Source organism: Gopherus evgoodei, chromosome 1 (genome assembly GCF_007399415.2).
Source record: "Gopherus evgoodei ecotype Sinaloan lineage chromosome 1, rGopEvg1_v1.p, whole genome shotgun sequence".
NCBI lineage: Eukaryota > Metazoa > Chordata > Testudines > Testudinidae > Gopherus > Gopherus evgoodei.
Genome location: NC_044322.1, coordinates 86,782,870 through 86,806,742, shown reverse-complemented (window position 1 = coordinate 86,806,742; position 23,873 = coordinate 86,782,870). Strand labels below are relative to the sequence as shown.

Here is a 23,873-nt window from a genome sequence, read left to right as displayed (position 1 = left end):
AAGGAAAAGAGGAGGTGAGACAAATTGCAGGAGGAGGTGGAGCTGAGCTGTCCCAAGGTGGAGCTGTATCTTGTATTAAATGACACTGGCAGATTAAAGCTCTCTGATGGGGAAGGGGAAGGGCTTAAAGGCTGAGTCAAAAGCCAAGAAGTCTTTTTATTTACGCCTACCTCCCAGCCCCTGGCAATCTGACTAATAACAAACTGAGGTAACAAGAAAGACTAGAAAGAAGAGAGAGAACACAGAAGCAGAAGCAGCTTGGATCTAAAAATCTAACAAACCAAGAGGGATCAGTTTAAGCTCTGCTGAATATCATGTTTATTTACTGCACCCAAAAGCTTGCAAATGGTTAACTATATGCAGAAAAGTCAGCATAGATGGGAAGTATGCTGTGAATTTTAATTGAGGAAAAGGGACAACTGCTTTCAGCATGGTCTAGAGTGCACTCTGCCTGAAAGATTTAATATATTATTATTATTATTATTCCAGTGAAATGCTCTATACTTTGTTTTCTGACATGGAGTTTTAACTTAAGGCAGCTGGAGCTGTAAAAAAGCTTGCAGCAAAGTGAGAATTTGGAAGAAAGTGTGCATTTTTTTTTAAAAGAGAACCTGAATTGCATTTGAACATCTACTCAAATTGTGCATTATTGATCGTGTCAGGGAGTGTTGCCTCTGTACAGGTAAGAAAGCTTCCAGTTAACTACTTATCTCAAGTGAATTTCCTCACTTTGTCTCTTTAGCACCAATTGATTTTATTTTCCTGTATTACTTTGGTAAACTTAACAGTTAAATGGTAGAAATCTGTATAGATTTACCCACTGATATTTCAAGCACTGTTCGGGTACCTTTTTCACTGAACAGTTTTCAATACATGTAGTTGCTCAGCAGGCAAAGAGAGTAGTTTTAGATTGTAGCATGCACTGTAGCATGGATTAAAGAAGTGTTTTTTCTGAAGTATGACGTTACTCTTAAAATACATCATCCAGCTGTGCTTGTATCCAGAATTAACAAGCAGGCTTGAAGGGTTTTATACACTGCACATTCCCCTTGCTTAACCTGAGGCTTTGGAATACTTCACCACTCACTCTATACATATTTGTATCAAGAGTAAGATCAAATAAAAAAGACACTAATTTTTTTAAAAGAAGATTTTATTATTTCATTGCTTCTCAAGCATATTGCAAATTTCCCTTAAGGGACTCATAACTCACTACTTCTATATATACTGCAAATTTGCCTGGCAGGAAAGACTCCGCAATTCACTAATCTTTTAAAATAAAAATTGTGAAAGAACAATTACAGTAAGCAGTTATTAAAACTAAGTTACCACCTGACATTTCTTATAACACTTCACTAAATGAAACAGGATAATAATTAGTCCAGTATTTTAAAATGAAATGTATATTCAGTCTTTACTGTGAGTTCTTTCAACACAATGTTAATCATCTGTTACATAAAAGTATCCGCTATTTTAAAATAAGAGTGGAGCCCATTTAAGGCTAGATTTACTTGCTCCGCCTGCACTGACTGAAAATTTAAAAAGAAATGCCAATCAGTTCTCACCGAATACTTACAAAATATTTAGAAGTTCCAGTCTTTCTACTCTGTGTGTGTGTGTGTGTGCACACGTGTGAAAGAGAGAGAAAGAGAGAGCGAGAGAGAAAATTTTTGCAGCGTTCCCCACAAAAGTATGATAATGATTAAAATAGGAATGTTTTCCAATTGGTTACAAATGTTCTTACTTTCATCTTTAAAAAATGATGAGAGGTCTTTCATTTTTTAAAAAAAATCATTTTTACAATATGTATTAAAATGCAACATGCATTTTGGATTAATATATTTTGATTTAGTTCACTTGATTTTGCTCTGGGCCCTCATAAAAACTACAATTTAAATACAATGCACAACTATGCTGGTGTCCTTATACAGAAATAAGTTATAGAAAATAAAGGCTAATAGGTTTGTTATGGGTAATTGTTACCAGAAGCATTTATCACCTTAGCTTACTGAAAAGAATGCTAGTGAATGAATACAGTTGTCTTTAACACAGTATCATGCTGGCATTAATCTGAATACTTTGGAATAAGATTTCTGCATATTGTGTCTTTCCCAATACTTTATGGAAAACCAGAGGTTCAGACACTATGTTTTAACCAATTAACTAGAATAGATTATGTTCAAGAACTACTCTGTGAGCCAACAAAAATATGTCTTGTTTATACTGAAAAAGATACTTCACTGAAATCAATGGGACAACTGTGGAATAAGGTATTACTCTATGTGCACAAACTGGTTCTTACTGACATAAGCATTTAAGTAGCATTCATAAGGATAGTATCTGGGTGCCTCCTGTGCAAGTCCTCTCATCAAGTTGCAAGAGAAGTGTAGATGAGAAGACTAACTGAAGTCTGAACGAGTAGTGCAGTAAGAATATGATATTCATCTAAATTATATTGCTGATGTGATGCCAAAATACATGACCAAATTCTGAGAATGTTCATAAGCATAATTACATAGATTCTTGCAACTTCCTCATAAAGCATCAGTTCTGCTGGTTAATTGTGTGATGACATTCTGCACTCCAAAGCATGTTTCAATAGCTCACTTAAAAAGATCAAGTGACCTTTATGACACAGGTTTCTTCAAGCAATATTGTTCAGTTCTGGAATAAATAGTGCAGTGAAGGGGAATTCTTGCATGAAATGTGTCTCAATTCATTCTTTTCTTGTTGGAAATGTGGAAGTATTGACTTTAATAATAGATTGTAAACAGACGTATGACTTCATCTAATGTGAAAATAAATATCTTTGCTGTTTGGTAATAAGACAACCTTGCTATAAAAAAAGAAACACACAGAACCCTCATATGAACAGTAACAAACTAATTTCATCTCAGTGAGAACTGTGTCAAACCAGTAGTTAATTGAAAATATATAATGTTCACCAGTTTCTGTTCCTGATTTAATAGTTGGACAGTTCTGATGCATTTTTCATGTATTCTAAAGTTTGAGACCAATGGTTTGCAATATAATAGCTTAAATTACACAGTGCAGATGATGTCATCCATCATTGCTAATTGTTAATGACAAATCTCTTGCTGTGTGCATTTTATAATGATACTAATATTAATTATTAAGAGGAAAATGTCCAATTCAATATATTGTATATTGCCAAGCTATGTATTTCTATTTATACTTCACTTTTATTCTTTTATTGCTAGTAAACTTAGTTTACATATTGAATGCACAAATATATTACACATATTTCTATAAAATGTGTATGTATAATCTCCCTAAAGATGTGAATGTATGGGTAGGCTGTGTATGTGTATCTACCCACAGCTATATTTAAAATATAAATACAGCACATACATATTTAAATAAAGGGGAAAATCACTAATTGTTCTCAGTTTGGGGGTATTAGGATTGCAGAGGAAGTTCCATTTCAACTTATAGACAATTGCAGAAATAGGCAAAGAAAAAGCTCTCCACATGCTGGCTGATAAACATTTGATAGACAATAGATTGTTGGAACCGAACCGAGATTGGTTTATTATGAAACTTCTGTTCAGTCATATAGCCTGTTAATATCTATCTGGTGCAATTTCCTAAAAACTGCAGCACTGCATGCCCATCAAAGGTGAACATGTCTTTTTGTTTACTTGTTTGTTTTCCTACAAAGCACCATGTATGTATATGGCACTCCATATATAAGAACATATTTTTCATGAGCCCTGCATGCTGTGTTGTTGCAACATAAAAATACTGAAGTGCTCCTGTGTTATGACCTTCATGCTATATTTAATGGTTAGAACTAACCATGTGTTGCATTTCTTAAAGAATTATTAAAATATTTGATAGAACACAATTTTTTTTTTAAGATAAGGTTTTTAGGTAACTTTGGGGAACTTTCAACTATTTTTTTTTCAAATCTGAAATGATAAACTCAATTCATTTTTATTTTACAGGACCTACTGGCAACAATGAAGCTCTGGATTTTTATGTTATGTTCAGTTGTGGTTGCCTCGGATTTACTACAATCTCAGCCTTCTTTGTCTTCAGCGAGAGGATCTTGTGAGAATCTGTGTTCTTGTGAAGAAAAGGATGATATCTTGATTATAAACTGTGAAGAAAGAGGTATCAAAATGTTATCACAAATAAATGTCCCACCATCACAGCCTTTCCATCTTAACCTGCTGAACAATGGTTTGACCATGTTACATATGAATGATTTTGCTGGCCTCATCAATGCTATCTCACTACATGTTGGATTCAATAATATTGCAGATATTGAGCCTGGAGCTTTTAATGGTCTCGGTCTTCTTAAGCAACTTCATATCAATCACAATTCATTAGAAATACTTAAAGAGGATACTTTTCAGGGACTGGAAAATCTGGAGTTTCTTCAAGCAGACAACAATTTCATCACCGTGATTGAAGCAAGTGCCTTTAGCAAACTCAACAGACTTAAAGTGCTTATTTTAAATGACAATGCCATTGAGTTTCTCCCTCCTAACATATTTCGCTTTGTGCCGTTGACCCACTTAGATCTTCGTGGAAACCAGTTACAGACACTGCCATATGTTGGCTTTTTAGAGCATATTGGCCGAATACTGGACCTTCAGCTGGAAGACAACAAATGGGCCTGTAACTGTGACTTACTGCAGCTGAAGATATGGCTTGAAAACATGCCTCCCCAGTCTATAATAGGTGATGTTGTGTGCAACAGCCCTCCAGTTATCAAAGGCAGCATCCTTAGAAGATTAAAAAAAGAATTGCTCTGTCCCACTCACCCTATAAATGAACTTGAAGATCCTTCAGGGTCCTTGCCCTTGGTAGTAACCACCTCTATAAGTGATAGTCACCTACCAGCCAACGTGATCCCTGTCCTGAAAGCTCCTACCAAGGAACCAGGTTTAGTGCTTCATGTCACAAAGCCAACTACTCAGCTTCCAGGAATATACTGTCCTGTACCCTGTCACTGCACCAGCCATATCCTGTCAGGGGTTCTAATTCACTGCCAGGAGCGAAATATCGAAAGCTTGTCTGATTTAGGTCCCCCTCCTCCAAACCCTAGAAAGCTTATTCTAGCTGGAAACATTATTCAAACATTGCTGAAATCAGATCTGGTAGACTATGCTAGCCTGGAAATGCTTCACTTGGGAAACAATCGTATTGAAATCCTTGAAGAAGGATCATTTATGAATCTAACGAGATTGCAGAAGCTATATCTAAATGGCAATCATCTTACAAAGTTAAGTCAGAGTCTCTTCCTTGGTCTTCAGCACCTTGAGTATTTGTATCTTGAATACAATGCTATCAAGGAAGTTTTGCCAGGGACATTTAACATGATGCCAAAACTTAAGGTGTTATATTTAAACAACAACCTTCTTCAAACTTTACCACCCTATGTTTTCTCAGGGGTGCCACTAGCCAGGCTAAACCTCAAAACAAACCAGTTTACCCATTTGCCTGTGAGTACTGTCTTGGATAAACTGGATTTGTTGGTACAAATTGAACTGGAGGACAACCCTTGGGACTGTACTTGTGATTCAGTTGGGCTGCAGCAGTGGATACAAAAGTTGAGTAAGAACATCATGATGGGTGACATTTTCTGTAAATCCCCAGGGCACCTAGCAAAAAAAGAATTGAAATCTCTGAACAGTGAAGTCTTATGCCCAGGACTAATAAATAGCCCAGCCCTGCCAACCCACGCTAGCTTTATAGTTGTGACAACTTCTTCTACAACAACCAATACTGCGGACACTATCCTTCGATCACTTACAGATGCTGTCCCACTTTCTGTTTTAATCCTAGGGCTCCTAATCGTGTTTATTACGATTGTATTTTGTGCAGCAGGAATAGTTGTCCTTGTTCTGCATCGGCGGAGAAGACACAAAAAGAAACAGGCAGATGAACACATGAGGGACAGTAGCCCAGTTCATCTCCAGTACAGCATGTATGGTCACAAAACAACACACCACACAACTGAGCGTCCAGCACCAACCCTCTATGAGCAACGCATGATCAGCCCCATGGTTCAAGTTTATCGAAGTCCATCCTTCAGCCCCAAACAGACAGAACAACAGGAGGAGGGAAATGAAAAGGATGTGAATGACTCCAAACATCTCCGCAGAAGTCTTCTGGAAAGAGAGAACAATTCTCCTCTCACAGGTTCAAATGTCAAATACAAATGTACAGACCAATCAGCTGAATTTCTGACCTTTCAGGATGCCAGCTCCTTATACAGAAACATTCTTGAGAAAGAACGAGAACTCCAGCAGCTAGGGATCACTGAGTATCTAAGGAAAAATATTGTCCAGCTCCAGCCTGACATGGAAGTACATTATCCTGGAACACATGAGGAGCTGAAGTTAATGGAGACACTAATGTACTCCAGACCAAGAAAGGTTTTGCTTGAGCAGACTAAAAATGAATATTTTGAGCTCAAAGCTAACTTACATGCTGAGCCTGACTACCTGGAAGTCCTGGAACAGCAAACATAAAATGACAGTACTTTGGACAGGGACAGAAAATCTGTAATTCTATATTAAGTCAGAACATTGTAAATAAAAGTGCCTTATAATAATGTATCCTCCATCAGGACAAAAGCACAGCAGTAATCCTAACAAAAAACTCAGGGATCACTGTGGGAAGCCATGCGAAAGTTTGCAGGCAATATGTCTTACCCCAATTAAAACATGATCTCTGTGTGATTGAACTGTGGGAGGAAGACTGCTATATTCCTTTTTTTTTTTTTTTTGGAGCGAGGGGTGGTAAAAGGTCTGTATGGCACTCCCCATTCTGTACCTAACCTAGGATAAAACTTTTACGTAATTTGTACTTTCTTTTCTCTCAATTTAATTGGACTACATTTTTAAGTAGAGTTTAAGTATAGTTATAAAGGTTAATATGTATTGGTTAGGTATTAGTACGTGCACTACATATGTGAACATTGTCTACAACTGCACTTACCATACCCTTATAATAAATACAAAAGGAAATGAAGCTTTGTCATATTGAATGTCAGTTAAAAAGAACAAAAGATATTTAATTGTATAGGCATCCAGTGTCTGCAAACATTTAGGTATCTTTTATGTGGGACTTCATTTATCACATTGTTACAGTATGTGGATGGAAAATATATGTATAAATATAATTATCAGCAATTTAAGAGACATCAACAAAGCTTTCTGCTACTTTCCCTATCTGACAGTTTTACTCAAATTTGGACAATCTTCTCTTGGTCTGCTGCTGTAAAATGTTGTGCATCACTGGTGCTTCAACTCATAAGCCAGGGCAATTCTGAAAGCTACTGAGAATCAACTGTAAATACATTAGTGCACCTAATGAGTTTGATTTCTTTTATATGACTGGCTCCTGTGGTGGCTTTGAATATTCCTGGCAGAAATACAGAAATAAGTACACTATGGCCAGTAACTTCCAGATATAGGGGAAAAAAGAATATTTTGTTGTTGTTTGTATCAATTCTGTACATTTTGCCACACATTAACAGGAAAAAGGCACTTCTCTTGTTAAAAGGTAAAAGTGGCTTAGAGCGTGGAGCCCTGCAGCTTTATTTTACAACAAAGTCTGGTTAGATTTATATTAACTATTTATTCTGTACAGTTTTGTATTCTTTTTCAATTCACAACAAGGAATAATTCATGGGTGCCTTTCAAGCAAATATAAACAAAAATGGAAATAAAGCGTTTTTTTTTAAATGTCATTTTCTTAAAAGTCACTTTTTAGAAAAGAGCAAGGCAGCAAGACCTGCATGCACAAGTTTAGATCTGTTCAGGAGTCAAACACGAAGCTTCTCTCTGTTATCATGTAGACAGAAGCATCTTGTTCACTTTGCAATAAGGCCATTCAGTTTCTGTGCACGACTGACACTCTGCCAAACTGAAAATCTGACTTGCATTTCTCCTCCTTTTTAAACAAACCTTTTGTAAATCAACTACACATGAATATTTTTTTTTCTGATTTCCAACTGTACAGCTATTGAAAGGCTGAATCAATTAAAAGATTTCTAAATATATAGATTAAAACTGTAGATTTGATCAATTCAGAGCCAAAAAATAAAAATAATAAAAACCAAAGATTCCTTTCCTTTAATTTAGCCTACTGCAGTTTTCTTGCCTTGCTGTGAGTTCTCCACACTTCTTATATATGAGTTTCTGAAGGAACATGATCTCCGATAGAAAACTATATTGTCTTGGCTCTTAAGTTTGCATAGTGCTATTGATGTCAGTGGCACTATACGGATTTACACGAGGTGAGGATTTGGCCCTGTATCCTTTCCGTTATCTGATCAAACTTCCATAACAACATTGTGTTGATTACATCACGTTGCCTTGACAGTAAAACTAATTGGCTCTCAAAAATCAAACTGCAGTAGAGAGACAATAAGTGCTGTTTGCTCTGGCTATGACTAAAACCTATCAGTGTCCACAGTGTGTTCTAGGAGAGTGAGGAACAGTGATTGGTTAGATTACAGCTACAGTAATTTTACCATCATTTCACTCAAAAGAAATCATTACAGAAAACTGACAACTAAATTCTGTCACACAACATACTATAGTAAGATGTACTGATAGCTGTAATAATTAATATCATTAAGTGTCTGATTGAAAATCCAATGAGGTTTATGGAATTGACTTTTGTGGACTTTGGATCAGGGCCTAGATGTAGAATATTCTATTAAAAATTAAGTTTGAATAGGTAGATTAGTTCCCTCACACTCATTTTTTCCATCAACGCTCCAGACTATCAGAGATTTCAAAGTCAGAGCAGGGGTGAGGAGAGGGAGGGGAAAGAAGCAGTGAGGAACAAATTGGGCCTAATTCTTCTCTGTCCTTGTATGGTCATTTACACCAGTGCAACGTGGGTGTACAATGCTGCCTTCTGATTTCTATGGTGCAGAGCAGTGGAGAATCAGACCCTCAGGCTTCTGTTTGAGGGAAATGATTTCATACTACAGACAAGTGCCACATGCATAGATGACACTTTATTTGGCTGCTAAAGATTTCTTAGCAGAATGTGGAGGACAACTATGCTGGAAAATAGGCTCTTTCACTGTAGACTGAAAGCATCAGAAAAATGTTGAATACAATTTATGTCATGGCAATTCAGATGCTCAGTTGTGTCAGTGCTCTACTCACCACAGCTAGGGGGAGGGGAGCTTTAGATTAACTCCTCCCTGCCTCAATCTGCTGGGGGCTAGTACAATCCCTGCATAAATTAGGGCAGCCTCAGGGATGCTCTCATTTAGAGAGGGCTGTAATGGTCCTACACAGCTGTTGTAGCATCCAAGAATCACTGGAGTAAAGCACGTGTCGTCCACAATCCTTCCTGATTAAAAACAAATAAATAAATAAAAATGAGCTAGAACAAAATGATAGGTGAAAAACCTGTGCCTGAAGGTTCTCTGGAATGTTTCCATCACAGCAATCAGAAATGCATCTTTTCTGGGGAATTGGATGGGGTCTGATGGAGTGTCCTCTTGTTGTGGCATGTTCTCCTACACATGAGGCAGGCAAAGTCAAACGGTTTATGTATGTTTCACTGAGACAACACATTGAAGGCTGGAAAGTGCAGCATATCTGACAGTCTGAAACAAAGTGGATTCATTTTTTCTCATGTCAGTTCTGTAGTTAATAATTGAGTGCAAGAACAGTACATCAGCAGACATATTGGTGCAGTTGGCAGGTACATAACTGTTATGTTGTTAGGGCACCTCAAGGTACCTGACACCGTCATTTTTTTTCTGACAGTTTGGCACAAAAAATGTATTAAATAACAAGAGGAGCCTGTTCTCTCAAAAAACACAGCTTACATCAGTCTCTTGCAGATACTTATTTTAATCTGCCTCTTATCTTATAACATACATAAAAATCAAATGTATGTTTTCTTCAATAATGGCACACACATATATTACCTACAATGATGTCTCTGCAAGCTTCTGAACAGAAAAGACTCAACCATAAAATTACTGTTTGTCGACTCTAGTGGCTCATTGAGTATGTGACTGATCAAATATTTTCAATCCATTCTTCTCTTTTAACATGGTTGCTTTACCTTTTTTGTAAGGGATTTCCAAACTGAATATGAGTTCATACTTTTTATAGGGATGCATCCAAGCCACAAGTTCCAGACCTGAAACCAAGCTTTCCCCAAGATCAGCAGCGTTTGGTATGATAGCAATCTGAGGATTTGGCAAGGCCTACCTCTACATGAAATAAAAGCCAGAAATTGTTCCTTCCATAACAGCAGGTGTTTTGTGACACCTACCTAGAGATCAGTTACCTGGGAAGAATGAGAAAATAAAGAGATGAGGCTGACTGGGAAGGCCAAACATCTGTGCAAGAGGACTTTCTGGTATATTAATGGAGAGAGGCTTTTGCTACAGAGAAAACAAATGTTTCACAGGGGAAAATAATAGTGGTCTGTGAAATGAGGAAAATTAATCACAATGCACTTTCTCATGCACACCAGCATGACTTGCTAGTTTTGTAGAGATGCTAAAAACACCAGGTGAGGAAACATTTGCCTTCAAGATGACGAGATAGAATGTGACACTCTCTGAAGAGGCATCGCTCTTTTATTTCCACTTTTGTTTTTCCAGTATACAGGAATTTGCAGAGTTTGGGGAGGCTCCACAGGGTTTGCACATTCTTGGCAGATTCCAAGTCTGTGAGGGCTCACTGTGTGGTCCCATCAGGGTGGACTAGGGGCAGCGAAGAGGGATCAGCTATTGAGGCTGTGTGCTGCTTCAAAGGATTTGTCCCTTAATGGAGCTCTAGTTTTGTGATATTCTTGATCATGTCCCAGTAACAGATGTTAAATCCTTCTTACTCTGAATCAGAAATTGACGATAACATTACCTACCCACTGGAATCAATACTGGGAAGTTAATTGCCATAGTGAAAAGATACAGCATGACATTCTCTTTCCTGCTCATCTGCTAACAGTCAGCCTTGACTTTTTAACACAACAAAGCAATTTCTGAAAAAGCCACAACTTGATAGAAACCAGCCAACCTCAAGAACAAGAAAAGAATGAAAACATCATATATTGTTCAGGTTCATGATGGTATGATGTGATGGACAATTGCTCTTTAGCTGGAATTACTTATTTTCATAGGGTCACTCAAGAATAGAGTGCAAATATATATGCATGATAAAACTCCTGAAATGTGCACCTAGGATTTGTGTTGCAATACAGATTCACAAAAGAAATTACGCTGAGCATCACAACACCTTACATTTAGGCATGTGGAAAATCACTGTGATTCACAAAGCCTGAGTTAGGCTCCTATACAATGAATGGGGAGATATAGGCACAATAGACTGCAATCCAGAAAAGCCAGCGTAAACTTGCCTGTGGGAGTTGCTGACAACAGAGCAGTGTACTAATTCTGCCTCCTCAGTGAGATAGGTGCTTAAGACCAGGATGGAGGGAGTGTCATAAACAGATAATTAAGGGTTAATGTCTCTTTTACCTGTAAAGAGTTACAAGCAGTGAACTTGGAACACCTGACCAGAGCATCAATCAGAAGACAAGATACTTTCAAATCTCGGTGGAGGGAAGTCTTTGTTTTGTGTTGTTTGTTTGTCTGTTGTCAGGGCCGGCCTTAGGATTTATGGTGCCCTAGGCGAGATTATTAAACTGGTGCCCCTGTGCCTGATCTGCTCTTAGCAACACAAACATAAGCTTATAGTATTGGAAAACTTGCCACATTCACATTATTAAAACCAGTTTAACTTAATTAAGCACACTATAATGCTGATGGACTAGCACTAAAGAAGCAGCACTATAGAAAAAATTCTGATATGACAGAATGATGCAAATAATATATATTTTTTTAATTTATCAAAATTTTATTGGAAATTTATATGAAGTATTGAAACAAAGATTTGTTTTTAATTAAAAGCAATCTTTCTGGCTGCAAAATCAGTAATAATGTCATCGTATGACAAAGACAAAGTCGTGTCTTGTTCGATCGCAAGAATAGCAAGACCAGTCAAGCGTTCCTGACTCATTGTAGAGCAGAGATAGTTTTTAATGAGCTTTAGTTTTGAGAAACTCCATTCTCCTGATGCTTCTGTTACAGGAATTGTCAGTAGAATACGAGTGGCAATGTACACGTTAGGATATATGTCAACAAGTTTGCGGGTATGAATAAACTGTACAATGTCCATCACCGATTTTGCATGTGGCAACATTGATGACAGTGTACTCAATTCTTCATACAGTTCAAGTCCACTTAAATCAAAACTATCACCATGCTTCAGGAGGCTCTCTAGATTCTTGCAGTTTGTCATTAGTTGCTCTTGTTTTCCTATTTTGTTGAATTTAGTTATGTCATACAAAAATCCAAACTGTTCATGGTGTACTTGCAAGGTATTAAACCTTTCATCAACAGCAGATACTGCTTTATCCATCACAACATTAAAAAATTCAACCTCAAATTTCTTTTCTGGATTGTCTATGGGCATGATCTGCTGTACAGATTCTTCACAAAGAAGTGTCCCTGGCCTTTTTAACTCATATTAACTATGTATTTACTTTATGAAAGTTGGAGAAAACATTGTGAAAACGTAAAACATTGGCTGCCCAACTTCTGGGCTGGCAAAAGTTATACTGACTCACAGGGAAAAAAAAAAGCAGGAGAATCTTAGTACAACATATGGTCACTCTATACCAGGGGTCGGCAACCTTTCAGAAGTGGTGTGCCAAGTTCACTGTAATTTAAGGTTTCTCGTGCCAGTGATACATTTTAATGTTTGTAGAAGGTTTCTCTCTATGTCTATATTATATAAATAAACTATTGTTATTATCTGAGGTCTTGGCCACCGGTCCTGCTCAGGCCACTGCCAGCTGAGTAAATGAAAACCCAAACCGGCAGCGGGCTGGTGGCTGGAACCTTAGACAAGGATCCCAGGCCCTGCTCAGCCCGCTTCTGGTCTGGGGTTCTGACCACCAACTCCTGCCAGCCAGGATCCCAGCCACCAACCCCCCCTCAGCCCGCTACCAGCCTGGGATTCTGCTCACCCAGGCTGGCAGGAGGCAGTGTGGGGCTGGCGGCTGAGCTCCTGACTGGCAAGGGGCCGGCAGCCGGAACCCCAGAGTAGCAGTAGGCTGAGTGCTGCTGGCACCCCAGACTGGCAGCAGACTGAGCCACTCAACCCCCCACCGGGCCTGCTCAGCCCGCCAACTGCCCACTCAGCCCGCCACCAGCCCACTCAGCCCGCTGCCGGCTGAGTGAATGGAACCCTAGGCTGACAGCAGGTTGAGTGGTTCAACTGGCCTGCTCAGCCCACTGCCAGCCTGGGGTTCCTTGGGGGTCCCCAGGCCAGCAGCAGGTGCTGAATGGGGCCGATGGCTGGTATCCCAGCTGGTAATAGGGCAGCAGCTGGAACCCCAGAGCAGTGATGGGCTGAGCCGCTCAGCCTGCTGCTGCATACCATCAAAAATCAGCTCACCTGCCACCTTTGACAGGTGTGCCGTAGGTTGCCGAACCCTGTTTTATACACTAGTAAGGAGTTGAGCATATTACAGTTGTTGGAGGGCTCTTATCAGGAGTAACAGGCTATAGGAAAGTCAGTCAACATTTTTTGTTTCTCTGATGAAAACTGACCCACTCCCTGCCTCAAACCAAACCTGTCACTAATAATTGTCAACAACTTAATTTTCTGTTTTTGGCTAAGATATTGATTTAAAAAAAACATTGAAATTGGATTCAGGATTGTTATTTGGGGCTTTGTCTTATATAGGCACTAATTACCCCCACCTAGAGTGACCAGACAGAAAGTGTGTAAAATCAGGACAGGGATGGGTGGGGGTGGGGGGGTAAAAGGAGCCTATATAAGAAAAAGACCCCAAAATTGAGACTGTCCCTATAAAATAGGGATATCTGCTCACCCTACTCCAATTTCTTATCCTGATTTTTCACACATCTGGCTAACCCCAGCCAAGCCCTGTGTGACATTCCAATTCTGGCTGCCTGCCGAGTAAGTGAGTTACATTCACTTTCATTCCTCAGCAGGCAGGCAGCCAGCCTCCTCCCCCCACCTACCCCCAGCACCTCACCCAACCCAGCCCTGACGGAGGGGAGGGAGGAGAGAGAGAGGGGTGCTCCTGGGGAGGAGGGAGAAAGGAGGGGGTGCTCCGTGGGGCAAGGGGGAGAAGAATGGATGTTATGGGAGACAACAAAGGATACTGGTTCCAGAGCCACAGACCCTGCCTCACCTCACCTCAGCCGGGGGGAATGAGTCACACTCACAGGTGAGCTCCTTTCCCAACCCTACCCCCTCCCCTTCCCAGAGACTCCAGCAGCCAATCCCATTCCTCAGACTGTGCTGCATTCGGCTCTCTCTAGGACCCAGCAGCCCTGCTTCTACACTGTCTGGGCTGCCTGCAGAGTGGTGCCCCCAGGAAGAGTGAGGCCCTACCCGGCTGCCTATTCTGCCTATGCCTAAGGACGGCCCTGTCTGTTGTTCTCTCTGGGTTCTGAGAGTGACCAGACTTACCTAGAGGCTCTCTAATTTTCTATTCAAATAATGAGTACAAGTACAAAGGCGGTTTAGTCTTTTTGATTGTTTTCTTTATTTGCAAATGTGTGTTTTGCTGGAAGGATTTTAATTTGTATTTGTGCTGGGGGGAAGGCTTCTCTCTAGTGTCTATAAGCTGAAAGATCCTGTAACATTTACTATCTTGATTACAGAGACAACTTTTACTTTTTTCTTTTTTTTATTAAAAGCTTTTCTTTTTAAGACCTGATTGATTTTTTCCCCTTGTTGAGGCTCAAGGGAATTGAGTCTGTACTCACTAGGGAATTGGTGGGAGAGAAGGGAGGGGGGAAGGTGGAATTCCTCTGTTTTAGATTCACGGAGCTTGAATATGTATTACCTCTTGGGGAGGGGAAAAGAGGAGGGGGGAAGGTGCATTCCTCTCTGTTTTAAGATTCAAAGAGTTTGAATCACAGTGATCTTCCAGGGTAACCCAGGGAGGGAAAGCCTGGGAGAGGCAACGGTGGGGGAAAGGATTTACTTTCCTTGTGTAAGATCCAGGGGGTCTGGGTCTTGGGGTCCTCTGGGAAGGTTTTGGGGGGACCAGAGTGTACCAGGCACTGCAAGTCCTGGTTGGTAGCAGCACTACAAGATCTAAGCTGGTAATTAAGCTTAGGGGGATTCATGCTGGTACCCCATCTTTTAGACGCTAAGGTTCAGTGTGGGGGTTATACCATGACAGGGAGGCATCTCTATCTGCTTATGATTCACAGGCAGGAATTCTCTTTGGAGTGAGGCACCTATGCTGCTCACCTTATAACATTTATCCCATTAGTTAGAGAACTTGCCTGGGGTGTGGGAAACCTAGCTTCAATTCAGCCCTTCTGCCCAAAGAGAAAGAATTTGAATATGAATCTCTCGCCTCTTAATCAAATGATCACTGAACTATGGGGTAATCTGATGTGTGGCTCCTCAGTCGCTGCCACTGAAGCTGTTGTACTCTGGATAAATAATGACAGTGTGATTGGAGCAGGGGAACTGGATCTGTTTGGGTGCCCACACTACTAGATTACAGAATCATTCTCACACACATTCTCTCTCTGTCTGGCCCAGTGACTATTTAAGTACCTATCCAGAGTGGAAAAGTCATGGGCCACACAGAAAGAAAGAGAGAGAGAGTTAGAGAGAGAGAAAAAATCTGTGGCGCAATGGTTAGTGCACCCACCTCAGAGGTGGAAGATTGTAGGAGCAGTCCCCCTGCTTCAATCGCTTGATTATTTATCCATAGGGGAACAGCTCCGGCAGGAGACATTGTGGGAAACCTACGTCAGAATATCCCACCATTCAGCGGTTAGAGCACTCCCCTAAGAGATAGGAGGCGCCTGTTTAAATTTTTCTCCTCCTTTGGCAGAGGGGGTGAAATGAGCTTGGGTTTTACATATCCCAGGCAAATGTTCTAATCACCGGGCTAAAAGTTATAAGGTGAGTACTGCCACCATCATTTCCACCCCAGGCCAAATTTTGAATGGGACGCAGTCCAATAGGTGGCCTCTAAGCATGCCAACCAAATCTAATCCCTCATGCAGCCAAACACCTATTCTTCCCTGGTTTGTGAATTTCTCTGGGGCTTAGATGTGAGATGGTACCTAGATGCCCAGAATGAGGCAAAAATGTGCATGCCCAGAGGCAGAAATTTAGGTGCAGGGGGAACCTTTACTCTGAAAACTGAGGCACTGAGTGAATTCAGGCACCTACAGAGGTTAGGCAGGAGTTTTGTGCATTGCATTGGAGCCAAAACTGGAACTTAGGCACCTAACTCCTTTTGTGCATCCAAGCTCGAGTCATCATTTTAAACCACTTACTTGTAATTCATGCTTTTAGGAAGGAATAAAGATGGGGGTAGGAAGCCTTGGCTTTTTTATTATTATTATTTTAGAAGGGAACTGTATAACAAATGTTGGTTTATCTTTATTTTAGCCTAGTCTCATTGCAGATACACTTATCTAGATTGGTTTGTATTTGAGGTCATTTGTTTTAGGAATCTTACAAATCTGGCTGATGTACTTAATTTACCATTTAGATTACAGAAGTACTGCGGATAATTTTCAAACAAATAGAGGACTGCAACCTCTTATATATGTTAAAATCTATCATCTTAACTGTTACCATAAATTAGCAGTTTAAATTAGCAATAAAATTGGCTTTTGTCAACTCATAAAACTAAATCTCAGTTTTTGTTTTGCATAAGAGTCAGCACAGCATTATCACATTGTTTTAAGTACAAAGCTGATATGGCATTTTCATAAGGGATACACATTTTGGTTTAAATATTATTAAGTAGTTTGATCTTGAATCTGATTAAGAAAAGGCCTAACATTCAGATAAGTATCAATACCACAGATACTGTAGATTTACATGGTGGCACTATTTCTCATCAGGTTGGGATCTAGATTTTGACTGAAAATGAGGAGATATGATGCATTTATGGACGAAGAATCTGACTGCCCACTGCTTTGCACCTGATGATTTCAAGGTGGGTGTAAAACCTTAACAAATCAGAAGTATAGCATTTTATACCCACTTTGGATATATGTAAATGACTACTCTAGGGTCTAGGGAGTGGTGAACGAGGCACGAAGTCTTTAATTGTCTCATGGATTAGATATATATCCTTAAATAACATACAACAGAAAGAGAGGCATTTGGAAAAAAAAATCCCTATCCATTAGCCCAGGGGTGGCCAATCTGAGCTGGAAGAAAGGAGCCAGAATTTACCAATGTACATTGTCAAAGAGCCACCATAATACATCAGCAGGCCCCACACCAGCTGTCTTCCTCCCTCCGTCCCCCCCGCTCCCTCCCTACAAACAGCCCTGCCAATCAGCGCCACACCTCCCAATCAGCTGTTTTGTGGTGTACAGGAAGCTCGGGGGAGGAGCGAGGGCATGACAGACTCAGGGGAGGAGACGGGAAGTGGTGGAGTGTGGTCAGGGCCTGTGGCAGAGCTAGGGTTTGAGCAATGAGCACACCCCAGCACATTCGTAAGTTGGCGCCTTAAACTCCAGCCCCAGAGTTGGTGCCTATAAGCCGCATATTAATTTCTAAAGAACTGCATGTGGCTTCAGACCCACAGGTTGGCCACCCCTGCATTAGCCACTCATGCATATAGAATTCCACAACGGGAGATTCTGTGCTCAGGATAGTTATCTTTATACTGTGTCATGTAATAACATTAAGGCTGAATCATGCTCAGTAGGTCCTGTAAAAATTGCACATCATGGGCCTAAGAACCATCAGTGCTGCCATTTCATAGAATCATAGAATATTTGGGTTGGAAGAGACCTCAGGAGGTCATCTAGTCCAATCCCTTGCTCAAAGCAGGACCAACATCAACTAAATCATGCCAACTAAAGCTTTGTCAAGCCAGGCCTTAAAAACCTCTGAGGATGGAGATTCCACTACCTCTCTAGGTAACCCATTCCAGTGCTTCACCACTCCCCTAGTGAAATAGTGTTTCCTAATATCCAGCCTAGACCTCCCCTACTGCAACTTGAGATCATTGCTTCTTGTTCTGTCATCTGCCACCACAGAGAACAGCCAAGCTCCATCCTCTATGTAATCCTCCTTCAGGAATTTGAAGGCTGCTATCAAATCCCCCCTCACTCTCCTCTTCTGCAGACTAAATAATTCCAGTTCCCTCAGCCTCACCTCATAAGTCATGTGCCCCCGCCCCCTAATAATTTTTGTTGCCCTCTGCTAGACTCCTCCAATTTGTCCACCTCCCTTCTGTAGTGGGGGGACCAAAACTGGATAGAATACTCCAGGTGTGGCCTCACCAGTGTCGAATAGAGAGGAATAATCACTTCCCTCGATCTGCTGGCAATGCTCCTACCAGTGCAGCCCAATATGCTGTTGGTCTTCTTGGCAACAAGGGCACACTGCTGACTCATATCCAGCTTCTCATCCACTGTAATTCCCAGGTCCTTTTCTTCAGAACTGCTCCTTAGCCAGTTGGTCCCTGGCCTGTAGTGGTGCATGGGATTCTTTCTTCCTAAGTGTAGGATTCTGCATTTGTCCTTGCTGAACCTCATCAGATTTCTTTTGGCCCAGTCCTCCAATTTGTCTAGGTTACTCTGGACCTTCCAGCATATCTACCTCTCCCTCCAGTTTAGTGTCATCTGCAAATTTGCTGAGGGTGCAATTAATCCCATCATCGAGATCATTAATAAAGATGTTGAACAAAACCAGCCCCAGGACCGACCCCTGGGGCACTCCACTTGATACTGGCTGCCAACTAGACATTGAGCCATTGATCACTACCCATTGAGCTCAATAATCTAGCCAGCTTTCTATCCATTTTATAGTCCATTCATCCAATCAATACTTCTTTAACTTGCTGGCAAGAATACTTTGAGAGACTGTATCAAAAGCTTTGCTAAAGTCGAGATATATCACAGCCACCGCTTTCCCAATATCCACAAGCCAGTTATGTCATCATAGAAGGCAATCAGGTTGGTCAGACATGACTTGCCCTTGGTGAATCCATGTTGACTGTTCCTGGTCACCTTCCTCTCCACCAGGGGCTTCAAAATGGATTCTTTGAATACCTGCTCCATGATATTTCCAGGGACTGAAGTGAGGCTGACCAGTCTGTAGTTCCTCAGGTTATCTTTCTTCTCTTTTTTAAATATGGGCACTGTATTTGACTTTTTCCAATCGTTTGGGACCTTCCCCCGATCACCATGAGTTTTCAAAGATAATGGCCAGTGGCTCTGCAATCACATCAGCCAGCTCCCTCAGCACCCTTGGATGCATTAGATCTGGACCCATGGACTTGTGCACTTCCAGCTTTTCTAAATAGTTTTTAACCTATTCTTTCACTACTGAGCGCTGCTCACCTCCTCCCCATACTGTGTTGCCCAGTGCAGCAGTCTGTGACCCGACCTTGTCTGTGAAGACCGAGGCAAAAAAAGCATTGAATACTTCAGCTTTTTCCACATCATCTGTCACTATGTTGCCTCCCCTATTCAATTGATGCCAATAAGGGATTCTTGCAGTTCAAACCTCATGCTGTTATATTTAGTCAATCATGTCCACAATACGTACAAAATATTTATTATTTACATATAGAAATACCTATGTAAGTCATCCCCTTTCAGAAATGCTTTCATTGACTGCAGCAGACTTTGGATCAGGCCCAACCATGAATTTAACATTCTATGTTAGTTTCACAGCAATGATTATCCAGATGTCTATGCCATATTTTGCTAAGGTAACTAAAGCTTTCTCTGGCTCGGTTAATTTTCTACAACATGGACCATGTAAACCAGAGCATGACACAGTTAAAAATGCTAATATCAATCACACAGACCTGGAAGCATTTTGAGGAGAAAATAGAAGAGTATTCTTTTTCTAGACACAGAACATAGGCTTTTTGAATATAGGGTTAAAGAAGGAAACAGAAACCATACTCACCAACTAAAATGCAGAAACTATCAGCCTTTTAGGGAGTTAGCCATTTATATAGACATTGAATTCATTAAAAATGTTTTCCTGACAGATTGGTACAGCAATTGTATATGTATTTTTAAAGCACTAGTAATCTTACTTTTTTCTCCGGTGTTTGAGGCTCCCAGATTTTCCAAGATACTTATACTGCATTTGTGAAAAAGTCAGATAATTAAGTAGTCAGTGACCAAGGGTGCTTGATTATTCAGTTTAAAAAAATTTCAAACAAACAAACAAACAAAAAGAAATATTTAAGTGAAATATAACATTGAATCTTTGAAACATTATGGAAATACAGGCAGTACCTAGAGGAAAGCCCTTGCTTCTAGATCTGACTAATTTAGACAAATTCAGTATATATCCGACATCATAAAGAAATTAAAGTGGTAAGATTCATAAGGCAATTCAGTCAGCTCTGCGGTGAATAGCTTTGTGTATGTTGCAGTGTTATGTGTTGTGACTTCAATGCAGCTTTTGAATAAATCCTAATAGGTACATTGTGGCACAAATATGCGAATCATATCTGAGGACTAATTACATAGTAGGAGATAGTATGTCCCCCCATTTTATTACTTAGTGGAGGAAGGAGAGGGGTCTGTAATCTAGCCATCAACATATTGACCCTTGCTGTAATCTTGAGTGAGTGCACAGGAGTCAGATTTGTCAGGAGACAAGACATAGTAATTTTTTTATTAAATATACAAGTGCTCAGCTCAGACAGAATTGTATTAGGCTTCTAGAATCATCTAATTCACAATGAGCTTCTTCAGAGGCTTAAAGGGATTTGTCAACTTGCAAATCACATTTTTCTCAGAGTACCTTCTAGTTATAAGTGAAATTTAAGATTGTATAACTAAAATAAACTAGCAAAAAAAAATCTTTTTTATTTTTTTTTATTTTTCAATTTGGTTATTCTGTGCATTTGACAGCACTTGGGCCCAAATCCTCAAAGGTATTTAGGCACTTAAGTCACATTGAAATCAGTGGGAATCAGGGGTAAAATACTTTAACAATCTGGGACTTGATGAATACTCAGATTCACTGTTTCCCATATAGGCCGCGTCTCTTGTTAGCATAACCTATGTCGCTCAGAGGTGTGGAAAAAACACCTCCTTGAGTGACAAAAGTTACACCAACAGAAGTGCTGGTGTGGACTGCACTATGTCAGCAGGAGAGAGACAATTAGGTACATCTTTAGTTTCAAAAAGTCTAAGCAGTGTATGTTTACAAGGATGACTTAACAGAAAGCAGATTTAACCATTTACTTCTGATCCTGCAGCCCTCACTTACCACTCAATCTTGCAGGCCCTCTGTGGGACTACTTAAAGGGGAGTAAGCCTACTTGGGTGTTTGCAGGATTGAATTAAACTTCCTTTGGTTTCAGTTGGATTTCTGCCTACATTGGACAACAAAATCAGGGCCTTTACTTTAGCTTGTATCAAAATAACCCTCTGGTTTCTCAATGCTTGTCTACACTTAAAATGCAGCAGCAGCTGCATCCATTGGTACAGTGACTCCTCTTTTAAAGTCGTCTCAGTTAACGTTGTTTCATTGTTAACTTGCTGATCAGTTAGGGAACATGCTCGTTTAAAGTTGTGCAATGCTCCCTTCTAAGGTCATTTGGAAGCTGCCTGCTTTGTTCACTGTTTGCAGGAAGAGGAACCCGTTGCAGCTAACTGGTGGGGGCTTGTAACCAGAGTGGACTGGCAGCCTCACTATCAGCTCCCCCTATCATCTCCCTGCTCCCCTAAGTTCCCTGTGCTGCCGCTGCCCAGCAGGCTAACAATTGCAGGCTATCGACTGCCGGCAGTTCAGCTGTCCCTCCCCCCACTTCCATGTGCTGCTCCTGCCCTCTGCCTTGGAGCTGCTCCCAGAGACTTCCGCTGGCTGTGCAAGGGGGATGGGGTGGGGGCTAATGTTAGGGTGTCCCCCTCCTTCCTGCTCTTTCACCCTGCTTACCCCTTCTCCATACAGAGAAGAGAGGGGACACAGACGGAGAGAGACATAGAGAGCTTGGGGCAGCAGCTGCTGTCTCAACTTCCTGATACACTTAAAAAGATAATGCACTTAAGAGTGGGTCAGCTTACTCAGAGAGGCAGTGTGCATCTCTCTCTCTCTGCCACACACAAGGTATGTGTCTGTCTCTGTGTGTACCCTTCAGGGCTCAGCCAAGTGCTAGTTCATCATTTAGCAGGAAGGCATTCCCTGGGAAATATACCTCCCTCTTCCAACCTCTAAGTTCACCACCACAACCAACCTTCACAATCATCATATCTGTGAACAGTATTAAATTGTATGTTTAAAACATATACTGTGTGCATATCTATATAATACATTGTTTTTTGTCTAGCGAAAAAAAATTCCCTGGAACCTAACCCCCCTCATTTACATTAATTCTTATGGGGAAATTGGATTTGCTTAATATAATTTTGCTTAAAGTTGTATTTTTCAGGAACATAACTACAACGTTAAGCGAGGAGTTACTATATAGGTAATCCTCCTCCCCAAGAGGCAGTATCTAATTCAATGGAAGAATTTTTTTCCATATTGCTTATGGAAATAAATATGATTCAGTATCTCTTGATAAATTTATTAAAACTGTTAATTAAAAAAGTCAAGAAAACATATCATCAAAGCAAAACTATTTTTAATATTTATACGTATTATTAATACTTATTATTATATTTAATAATTAAGAATAAAGCACTCCAGCTATCAAACCAAAATCAAACCAAGAAACAAGCTAGCCTCATAATTGGATTGGAATTAAATAGTCAAATAATTGCCTAAATTGCCAAAATCCTTATAAATCCTAAAAAGGGATCTAGGAGGTGACTATCCATTTGGTTATCAACTTCATCTAAAGACGGTTACTAATGTTGATCAGATCTATAACTTGGAACTGGTGACATATTTTTAATACTGAAACCCTAACTCTAATCACCCTAACCAATTATCAAGTGTCCTCCTGGGCTTTCTATTCTTGTGTGGTGGCTAATCCTTTCCTCCTTGCCCCCTAGCAGAAATGTGGCAATAGAAAATTTAACAGAAGTTTTATAAACAGAAGCTTGACAATTCTTTTCTAAAAAAAATGTGCAAATGGCAGTTTAAACATATGGCACACATCATGCTATAATGAATAATTTTATGAGATTATATTTAGGGCAGTTTAAACCTGGGGAGCTTTCTTTCTGGCATGTTTCTCTTGTGGACATTATAGGTAGTTACACATGCACACAACCACACTTTCACAACCTTAAAATTAAAGAAATAAGACTGGGATATTTCCCACCTAATAAAAGCATAATAGCAATAGAAAAAAAGGGGAAAATATGTAAGATAACTGGGGGATTGCAAATTCTTTGACTGTCCGAGAGAAGGAACTCGGATTAAGAAGTCAGACAATGATGTTGCTGGCTCAATGTTTCTTGCTAGCAGGACTTTTGCAGTTATGGGGGAGACAGCTCAAAGACTGCAGTGACTTGATTGTTGATGATGTGACTTCCCAAGGTGACTGATCTTAGGAATTCTGTATCTGAATGTCAGTCTTCCCTCAGCTGGCTTGTTAACCCAAAAGATTAACCTTCTTTGCCTTATTTTGTTCTGATGGTTTGCAGCCTTTTCTCGCTCCACCTTGTGGCTGCATCCCTCCAAGGCCTAGGTCAGAGGCCTACCTTAAAGCCATGCCATTTTATCCTGTCAAGTTCATATTAGGTCATCCTTGGCTATCATTAATTTGGAAAAGTCCCATTTAAGCCAGTAATTAAAAATATATTTGAGGTTTACATACCACAGAGATTAGCTATATGACTCCCTCCTCCAAAAAAAATTATCAAAAATATAGAATATGAG

The 23,873-nt window shown here is 40.2% G+C and overlaps 1 protein-coding gene across 1 annotated transcript; it reads left to right on the top strand.

Moving 5' to 3' along the window:
- The first annotated feature begins 203 nt into the window (after window positions 1-203).
- SLITRK6 (SLIT and NTRK like family member 6) lies at window positions 204-8,066 on the top strand. Its single transcript, XM_030567275.1, has 2 exons — window positions 204-682; window positions 3,969-8,066. The coding sequence occupies exon 2, from the start codon at window positions 3,984-3,986 to the stop codon at window positions 6,504-6,506; it is 2,523 nt and encodes an 840-aa protein (XP_030423135.1). The 5' UTR covers window positions 204-682; window positions 3,969-3,983; the 3' UTR covers window positions 6,507-8,066.
- Window positions 8,067-23,873: the final 15,807 nt, after the last annotated feature.

What these genes read in the sequence shown, in the direction of transcription:
- SLITRK6 (XM_030567275.1), top strand. Translation starts at nt 3,984, where the DNA reads ATGAAGCTCTGGATTTTTATGTTATGTTCAGTTGTGGTTGCCTCGGAT.